The following is a 10,318-nucleotide window of genomic DNA, read 5'->3' on the forward strand; positions in this document are numbered from 1 at the left end:
AGGGTCCCCCTCAGGACCTGTCTGTCCATCTCTGGTGAGTAGAACTACGTTTCTTATTTTCAACTTGAGGCCCCCTGGGGTCCCAGGTGCAGCATGAAAACCATACTCCAGCCCCTTGGTTACTCATTTTTTGAACTCTGGGTATTGACCGCTGGGTTGAGCCCTGTGCCCAGGGCTGCTGAAGAGTGAGCTAGCAAAAGAGGGTCCCTGACTCTGGGAGATTAGGGTCTCACTGGAAGGAAAATGAGGGGGGGGTGGGAATAGCAGCTCCTCCCTCCTGCTTTTGAATATCTGTTGCAGGTAGAACAGTGAGGGTTAGAGGTTTACAGTATTGCTTTTGTAGCCCACTGACCTGGGTGCAAATGCTGAGTACCACATTTCCCAGCTGTGTGATCTTGGGCCAGTAATTCAACCTCTCTGGGTTTTAGCTCTCCTTTCTGGAAAATAGATTGATACCAACATCTACTTTATAGGGTTTCTATAAGGCTTCAATGAGCTATTACCTGTACAGTTCTTAGTCGTGTGCCTGGCACACAGTAAGCCCTTTATTATCCATGATTAGATTAGATCTGTTCCTATTGTGGCCATCTCATTCTGACGACATTTCATCCATTCTAAATGCACTTTTTTTTTTTTCACGTTTGAACCACTCTGACATTGGAATGGCTCTTACAGTCAATGGAAGATCAGTCTTCTGCCTAATGTTATGGGTAGGAGTTTTTATTTCATAATGGCCCGTGAAAGAACAGTGCCCTTTACGGTTGCTGGCATCCTAGATGATGTCACATGGGACTGTTTCTATGAGCGCTGTGTCAGCACTTTTATGAGCACTTCGAATCCTCATAATAACCATTTGCTTTTCTTCCTGCCTTTTGGCAAAGAAGGAGGAAACCAGGGCTTAGCGAGGGGAAGTGATTTGTTCAGTGTCACACAGTGAGGAAGTGATGAGACAGGATGGAACCCATCTGCCCCCACTCCAGAGCCAGAACTTGCTGCCCCTCAAGAGTCCTATTAACATAAGGGGCATAATAACGCTCACATTTTCTGAGCTCCGACTGTGTACCAGGTGCACAGGCTGCATTACAGCCAGTGGTCAGAAATGCCGCTCTGGCAGAAAAAAATGTTGCTCTGGGCTGGGGGCAGTTTTAGCTTCCTCTTTTCAGAAAAGGAAATTAGGGCTCTGAGTGGCAAAATCAGTTCCTGAGGTCACAGAGCAACGAAGGGGCAGAACCAGGATTCAGACCCCATCTCTGCCCTCTCCTGCTGGAGCTGTCATGCCTGGAGCTGGGTCACTCATTTCCAGTGCAGGATTTGAGGGGGCGTCAAAAACTCAGGGATTGAGATCCATAATATTTCAACGTGGCACTTCATATAATCAAAAGCAAGGCAAACAGGGACGCCGGGCTGGCACAGTCGCGAAGCGTGCAACTCTTGGGGTGGGGAGTTTAAACCTCTCATTGGGTAGAGAGCTTACTTAAAAAAAAAAAAAAAAAAAAAGCAAGGCAAAAAAAAAAATCCATGATAAGCAAAATATCAAAATTATAAATAAAGATGGGATATGACAGGGCTGGGGGTAGAAAGAGGCAACACAGTGAACCCCCAAGCCCAGAGTGTCTTTATTTAAAGCCTTAACGTTTTGTTCCCCATGGGGTTGTTTGCATTATTTAAAAAAAATTTTGAAATTTATTCATTTGAGAGAGATACAGAGACAGAGGCAGAGCATAAGTAGGGGGAGAGGCAGAGGGAGAGGAAGAAGCAGACTCCCCGCCCAGCTGGAGGCTTAACCCACTGAGCCACCCAGGCGCCCCGACTTTGCATTAATTTTTAAAACTGAGTTGAAATCCACATAACATACAATTAACCATTTAGAGGGGCATTTATATTCATATTTACATTTCTGTTACATGTGTCCATGTATGTATCATACATAGTTTTATTTCACCTCAAATTAATAGATACAATTTGTTGTATATTTACATTTGCAGCTAAGTGCATTCATGTGCACCTTTACATATCGTCTATAATTACTTATCATCTATAGTCGGTACATATAGGTTACCTATTTACATTTATAATATAATATATTCATATTCACATCATCCATAATTGTATATTCTCTGTAATTAGCATATATTATTTATGTTATGTATCTATGTCTACAACATAAATGTATTTATATCCAGTGGCATTTGGTACATTCCCAGGGTTGTTTGGCCTTCACCACTATAAGTCCAGAACATTCCATCCCCCCAAAGGAAAGCCCACCCCCGCTAGTGGTCACCTCTAGCGCCCCCAGCCCCTCGCACCCACCTCTGACCCCTTCCCATCCATGGAGGAGCCTGTTCTGGGCGTGTCACACACATGGAACCACACCCCGTGTGGCCTTCTCTGTCTGGTTCCCTCTCTGAGCGTCGTGGGCTCAGAGTCCATCCACGGGGCAACATGTGTGGGCACCTCACTCCCTTGATGGCCCCTTTGGATTTTTTTCAGAGAGAGAGTGTTGGCTCCCTCTTCACTGTTTGTACCTGGGGCTCATTTCTCACTCTCCTCACCCAGTTTCTGTCCTGGTGACCACAGAGAGGGGTGAACAGTGGGCACTCAGAAAATGTCCATCCAAGCATTGCCAAATTCCAGATTAAAGGTAAAACCCCTGCTTTTCTACACTCACACTCTCAATCAAATGTGTGGGTTTTCCCCTACAACCAAACAATTTGGTAATTCTTCCCTCTCAGCTGGGTGTCCTACAGTTCAGTCCACTTCTGACACTACCCACCTGGAGATGGCATCAGACCCCACAGGTTAGGGGTTGGTTCAGACCAGACTGTCTGCACATCAGGTGCCAATCTCAAGTCCAGCCTTCCAGGACTTCTCACTGACCTGCTGCAAAGTGTAGGCTCCCACAACCCCCTCCCTGGCTGGCACAAACCCCTAGAACTCAGGAAATCCATTTACTTAGATAAACAGTTTATTATAAAAGGGCCTATCAGGGCATGAGAATTCCTGTCCCCTTCAAGGTCCTTCTAGCAGGACTAAGAGTCCAATTGACACAAGACAGACCAATAAGGAGAAAAATCAAATTTAAGAATCAAATTGACATGAGACAGATGAATAGGAGAAAAATCAAATTTAATTTTGTAGGTACAGGGAATCCACACAGACATCGAAACCCAAAGACAGTCAGGCAAAAGGAGACATACATGTCATTCCGAACTAAGGAGAAGGGGGCAAGGGTGTGGGACGTCAAAGGGAGGGAATGGACATCACAGGAAGATGAAGAAGATTAAATGTCTGGTACACAAATGTTTGCTGGGCCACTGGGGAGCCGTGGGACACAGAGGATTTGATCGAACGGGCCTTGCTAAGTTCCTCTCTGTCGGCCACACCTTCTTCGTAGCCTCACGTAGGTATCTGGGGCGACAGTGGCTCTCCTCCCAGAGTGGGTCCTCTGTCTGAATTCTTTTTAGTTATTTGTTGGGGAGGTAGAGTTTTTCCTGAATCTGCTGGGTTTTGATTGCTTTTTAATTTTTTTAGATTATATTTTTTTATTTGTCAGATACAAAGAGAGAAAGAGAGAGAGAGAGAGAGCACCAGCAGGGGGAGCAGCAGGCAGAGGGAGAACCAGGCTTCCCTCTGAGCAAGGAGCCCAATATGGGACTCAATCCCAGGACCCTGGAATCATGACCTGAGCCGAAGGCAGAGCCTTCACTGACGGGGCCACCTAGGCATCCGGGGTTTTTATTGCTTTTTAACTCAAAACGGTCTTCATGCTAAATTGGCCCATTTTGGAGCAGCCTGCTCTGGGACTGTCACCAACTTAAAAAATCACAGGCATGGGGGCAGTGTGGACCTCTCTCCTTGGTATATATGTCCACAGGTACGCCGGCCCCATGGAGCGCGCAGGGGCAGAAAGTATTCTCACCAACCGGTCGGATGGGACGTTCTTGGTGCGGCAGAGGGTGAAGGACACAGCAGAATTCGCCATCAGCATTAAGTAACTAACTCCTCCTTCCCTGACCCCCTATGACCCGGGTGCTGCAGGAGCCTGGCAGGAAGGAAATGTACAGTTTTGACAACCATCTGTTACTGAGCCCCAGTGTCCTGGGTGATCGCATCCATCTTACTCCTTTTCCTTGACTGACAGCCCACGAGAAAGAGCTGTGCCTCCCAGACAGGCTTCAAAAGGCGTTTAGCACATTCGAGCAAGAGGCAGAATTGCTAGGTGGACCAGTGCTAGCCGACCCCTTTGCCCATGCCTGTCTGTGGTGTGCAGCGTCTCACTCATGGTGACTCGTTCCCTGGTTGGTTTTGTAATTTTGTCTTGTGATGTCCAGTGGGGATTTCCCAGTGGGAATCTTGTGCTGCTTGGGTCTCCAGAGATTTTGAATTTGTTTCTGTTGATCACCAACAGGTTAGTTTTTTTTTTTTCCAGGTTAAACATTTTAGGCTAATTCCTTAGTTTCCCGGACTGTGCAGGTAGTTTAAGTTCAAACCCCAAACCTACACGAGGGCCGGCGTGAGGTTCTGAATTTCAAGGGCGACATTTCCATTTGGGGCCTGAGACAGACAAGCTTTCTTATGGTCCCCCAGGCATCAGGTGGTTTTTCTAGAAGATGTAGTATTCGCTGGTCCAGGCTTATGGGGTGTGGGTGGGTCTCAGTGCTAACCTCCATCCCCCTGGACCCAGTACCTCATCCCATGTTTCTATGGGATCATCAAAACATAAGCTACTTAGTTAGCAAGATCAGCAAACCCCATAGGGTAGCAGTTCACTCAGCAAGCTCAGTTTTAATTTCAACCTCATTTTTGGCCTCTGGCGATTTCCCTTTACTTTTTTGAGAGCTCAGCATTTTTTTTCCTCTCATCATTTCTAGTTTTCTGTGGTCAGATATTTTTTTGGGGGGGGGGATGGTTATCTAGTTTTCCGTTGACAGAAGTAAATATCGCTTCCATGTCTTCACTAGTCTGTGGCCCGGCATGTTGGTGGAAATGAGTCTCTGTTCCCATCCTGCAGATTCTAGGTCCTCCGACTTGGGGGAAGCACAGATCTCATCCTCTCTATTCTAGACCATGGCTTTCTTTGCAAGATCTTTGTGACTTCTCAACAACCCTGTGAGTCAGGGAAGGAGATTCGTATAGACAGGGGAAGAAATGAAGACTCCTCCCAGGGAAGGGATCCTGCTGGGGAAGCAGGAGGCATTTTCTTCAGTCTTTGGGTTTCAGTGGTTGTTCCCTCCTTGAAGTTGTCAAGATTGTTTCTTCCATAGTTGGGGCTGTGTAGCCTGGGGGGCGCTGAACCTGGGCATGGGATGAGCTTGAGTCCCCAGCCTCAGGGCCCTGTGACCCCCTGTTCCTCTCTCTCACTGCTTCCAGGTATAACGTTGAGGTCAAGCATATTAAAATCATGACAGCGGAAGGACTGTACAGGATTACAGAGAAGAAGGCTTTCCGGGGTCTTACGGTAAGGGCCAATCTACCCCAACCTCGGTGTCCTAGAATCTAGGAGGAGAATCTAGCCCTCCCTGAAGCTCCGTCTCGGGACCCCATTTATTGCACAATCTTTTTTGTCCTCCAAACTTGATTCTGAAAAATCTTCCCCTCATTTTTTTTATGTCTGAAAAATTTCCAAAAAGTTATTAGAACAGTGAAATGAACATCTGTGAATCCTTCACTTAACTAATAGTTATTATTCTGCCTCTTTTGTGCCCTGTCAATCCCTACCCCCTGCACATTTATTTAGCCCTATATAAGAATAAGTTGCAAGCATCTACACCCTTCACCCAAAAATACTCTAGCATGAATATCTGGAGAGCCAAGACATTCTTGTACCTCACTACAGTATCATTATTACACTCAGAAAGTTGAGCATTGAGGCAAAATTCTTATGTATTATACAGTCTATTTTCCAAACTCTTGATTGTCCCAAGTATCCCTTTTATAGCTCTTTTGTCATTCAGAATATAATCAAGAATCACACATTGCATTTAGTTTTTATCTTCTTAGTTTCTTTTCATTTGTAGCACTTTGCCAGTCTTTTAAAATCTCTCTCTCTCTCTCTCTCTCTTGCTTTCTCTTTTTGTCTTTCATGATACTGGCATTTGTGGAGTCAAAACTCTAAACCATGAGACATTTTGTTTTGTCTTAGCTGCGATGCTCTACTGCCCCCCCTCCCAGGGCACTGAATTCCGGATCTGTCCATTTCCAGATGTGAAACCCTGGCCAAGTAATTTGTCTTTCTCTGGGACTTGGTTTCTCCGTGTATAAAATGGGAGAATCATGAATGTATTCATCTTTCATGATTATTAGGAGATTTTGATGATGTGTGATTGTACACTGACCAGCACATAGCAGGTACTCAGGAAACAGAATTTCTTAATATTAGAATAATTAATTGTAAAAATAAGTCTCTTGACACCTACAGTAGGGGCTGATTTTGGTGAGCTGGTTATCAAGCAAGTTGATTATTTGGTAAATTTATTATGAAGTGATCTGTTTATTAAGTGATCTCCTCCCCTGAGAATGGTCCTGATTGCCCAGGAGGGGAATAAACTTCCCATCATGGGGAGTAGTTAAGGAGTCACTTACCAGGGGTGCCAGAAGAGAAAGCATCGGTCCCTCTGTCCTTCCAGGAGCTGGTGGAGTTTTATCAGCAGAATTCCCTAAAGGACTGCTTCAAGTCACTGGATACCACCCTGCAGTTCCCCTTCAAGGAGCCTGAAAAGAGAGCCATCAGCAGACCACCAGGTAGAGGTCTCAGGCTGGGGGCCTGTGCCCCAGCTCCTTCTTACTGTAGAGGGCAAGTTTGGGGATGCCATGGACATTCCAGTGGGCATACAGAGGTCATGTCTGGTAAACAGTGGGAGCTTCTTCTCATACTAGTCTGTCCCTTTGCTCTTGAGTGGTTTCCATGTTCATTTGCTTGGGTGGGAGGTGGGACAGAGGTTACTTTTGTATTGGGGAAGATGAGGACACTAGGTACCAGAAGGGTCCTCACCTGCACCTTTTAAGCCTGTATTTTTATATCAATATCAAGGATTAATTAGTATCTATAACATTCTCTCACAAAAAGGCAAGACCTTTAGTGCACTCTTCTCTTCTCCATTGCATCTCTCCCCCATAGTTTCATGGACATTATCTGGGATATTGGATACAGTTTTCTATGAATTAAAATAAATATGACATGTTTTAAGAATTATTTCTTAACAACTGCATTTAACTTCTCAAATATAGTATCAAGGATTATTCAGACTCCATCTATATTTCTTGTTTTCCCTATTTTCCTTTAATTTTTAAAATTCCTTTTCCTGATTCAAATGTCATTTTGCTAGGGTGCATCCTGAAGTATATTTTTCAGAAAAGTCACATGGGTGGTATAGTTTCTGGATTCTCATATATCCAAAAAAATTTTTAAACAGAGATTTAAAAATTAATTATTATTAAAACATTAAATTTTTGAAAAAGCAACACCAGCATAACATTAGGACTCCATCCCTCATCAGAGAATCCTCATCACCCAATGGGGTAAATGTGTGTCTGTCCGCACATTACTTATATGCTCTGGTGTATTTATGGACCTTAGCATACTTGGAGAAATACTATAAATTATTTTTCCATTCTACAATATTGTTTAATATTTGACTATAAAAAGTTATCTGTGTCTTTCCCCCTTACATATCTTTCTTTTATTCCCTTTCTTTTTTGACCTTTGGTCCTCTTCAGGATAATTAACATTAATCACCTTGAATGAATTTCTTCATATCATCCCTTTATTCCTTTCACTATAAATATATAGAAACCATTTATAAAAATTCACAAATGGCATTATTTTCTAAACCTGGATACTGGTTGGGCTAGAAGGATGATGCGGAAGTACAGTTGTGTTCCCTCAGATCACAGGGCACCCAGTACTCTTCATGAAGAAGTATTGAGGGACCCTTTGTCCTGGTGTTACTCTCCTGAGAGCATTGCCTTCCTCCAGCTGTCCCCAGGTGGTGGGCAGATGTCTGCTCCAGGCCTTTTACCCACCTCTGCTCTCCCCTACACAGCAGGGAGCACCAAGTATTTTGGGACAGCCAAAGCACGCTATGACTTCTGTGCTCGGGACCGATCAGAGCTATCCCTCAAGGAGGGTGACATCATCAAGATCCTTAACAAGAAGGGACAACAAGGCTGGTGGCGAGGGGAGGTCTATGGCCGGGTAAGTTGGAGCAAAGCTTGGCAGCCTGGGGAAAGGGCATGGAATGACCTGTCTATTTGTCCTATAGCCTGGAATTATGGAATAGAGCAGGTGGGGAGTGGCCCCATAGGTCTTCCCTGCTCAGAGGAGAGGAAAGGAGATAGAGATTTCATTCATTTCCATAACTTGTATTTATTTACTGAGCACCTACTATGTGTTGGGCATTTCCTGGGTGCAGAGGATTCAAAAATGAGTGTGGTACAGTCACTGTCCTCGTGAAACTCAGAATCTAATGAAGATGATAAACATGTAACAAAGCAGGTACAATACTAAGTGGTCGGGGTTGAGATGGGGAATCATGGGGAAGGGTAGGAGCACGACAGGAGGACTTCTGAGAAACTAAGGTGATCACTGAGGGGTGAGTAGTTAACCAGGCAAGAAGGTCATAGAGAGGGTGGAAGAAAGTATTCTAGGCAGAGACACCAGCATGTGCAAAGGCCCTGGGGTGAGAGAGTGATTAGCATGTTGGGGGGATGCAAAGGGAGGGATTTTTGTCTGTCTTGTTCACAGCAATGTCAACAGTGATTGGCACATTAATAGTTGCTCAATAAATATTGAATGCATGAAGAGACATATAACTGGAAATGACCACTTTGCCTTTTGTGCTTTTTTGCCTGCCTGCATTTAGACTGTTAGGAGGGACCACATGGTTCCTCAAAAAATTTTTTACCTGGTTCTTATTTTTATCTCATGAAGACAGAGAGTCTTTATTTTATCAATGAATGAGTTCCTAGTCTCTAGAATACTGCCTCACTTGTAATGGTTTCTCAAAAATATTTGCTGAATGAAGGTAAGGACACTGGTTAGGAGCTTACATTCTACTGGGAGAAACGTATGTGAAAAAACAGTCCAGATAATTGCTTAGGTGAAGAGTTTTGTTAAGAATTGTGAGGGTAAGTTCAGTGTGCTGTGGAAGACAGTTGGGTTTCTCAACTGTTTCTCAACAGCTGAATTCTCAGCTATAATGAACTCGTCCATCCATCCGTCCGTCCGTCCATCCATCCATCCATCCATCCATCCTCTTAAGAAGTATTTATTAAGCATCTCCCATGTGCCAGGAACTTTTCTAGACTCTTGGGTATCTAATGGATAAAACAGACATCAATCCTTGCCCTTGAGGAGCTCATGTTGTAATGGGGGTTGGGGGGTAGACAACAAGCCCATAAATAAGTAACATATAATCAATAAGATACTGACAAGTGCTACAGAGAAAAATAAAGCAGGGATAAGAAGTGTTGGGGTGGGTGCAATTTTAAACAGGGTGGTCAGGAAGGTCTCACTAATAAGGTGACATGTGATAGAGAATTCTGGAAGGTATGGGCGGGTGTATCAGCCATGTGTACCTCTGGGAGATGTCCTTTCTGGGGTAGAAGTTGTGGCAGGTGCAAAGATGGCAGGTGCAAAGGCCCTGAGGTATGAGAGAACCTTTCTGTTGAGGAACAGTGGGGCATGTGCAGAGGCTTCCCTGACCACTTCCTCTTCTCTTTCCAGGTTGGCTGGTTCCCCTCCAACTACGTGGAGGAGGATTATTCTGAATACTGCTGAACTTTGGCACACTGGCGGAGAGATGAGAAAGTCCAGGCTCTGAGCCCAGGATGAGCAGGCAGCAGGGCCAGGGGGGCTGTGACAGGTCCCAGCGGCCCGAGAATCCAGGATGGACTGTGGAGGGCCCGTGTCCAGCTGTCAGGGCTGCTCCTGGGATGATGCCATGCCATGGTTAATTTATAACACACTGGTTTTCTCTTGGGGCCCCTCAAGAAGGTGGAGCTCAAGGCAACAGCTTTTAATAAAATGATGAAAGGAATGACTGCTGTCATCCAGGAAGACCTGGATGGGAAAGGGTTGGAAAGGACATGGGGGCACGGATGACAGCCCCCTTCCCAATCCTCACCTTCCAGCTTTATCATCTTGCTTTGCCATTTAAGATAAGACCCCAAGAAGGAAATGGGACCCCCACAAGACAGGAAAGAATTTTACACTCACAGATTCCAGATCACAAACATGTAGCTTTCCTATATTTTTTCTTTGCTAGAACTTAGCTACCCTCCAATTCTACTAAGAGGTAGAGACTTCACTTTAGTTTCC

At 44.8% G+C, this 10,318-nt stretch overlaps 1 protein-coding gene across 2 annotated transcripts in view; it reads left to right on the top strand.

The window, feature by feature from the left end:
• VAV1 (vav guanine nucleotide exchange factor 1) overlaps positions 1 to 10,037 on the top strand; it is a 48,507-nt gene extending 38,470 nt beyond the window's left edge. The window contains exons 22-27 of one of the 2 annotated variants that reach the window (XM_032308315.1): positions 3 to 34; positions 3,875 to 3,991; positions 5,371 to 5,458; positions 6,627 to 6,741; positions 8,043 to 8,194; positions 9,725 to 10,037. In XM_032308315.1, coding sequence (XP_032164206.1) covers positions 3 to 34; positions 3,875 to 3,991; positions 5,371 to 5,458; positions 6,627 to 6,741; positions 8,043 to 8,194; positions 9,725 to 9,778 — 558 coding nt within the window. In that variant the 3' untranslated portion in view covers positions 9,779 to 10,037. The remainder of the gene's footprint in view (positions 1 to 2; positions 35 to 3,874; positions 3,992 to 5,370; positions 5,459 to 6,626; positions 6,742 to 8,042; positions 8,195 to 9,724) is intronic. The other variant, XM_032308326.1, reaches the window with a different exon arrangement.
• Positions 10,038 to 10,318: the final 281 nt, after the last annotated feature.

Source organism: Mustela erminea, chromosome 1 (assembly GCF_009829155.1).
Source record: "Mustela erminea isolate mMusErm1 chromosome 1, mMusErm1.Pri, whole genome shotgun sequence".
NCBI lineage: Eukaryota > Metazoa > Chordata > Mammalia > Carnivora > Mustelidae > Mustela > Mustela erminea.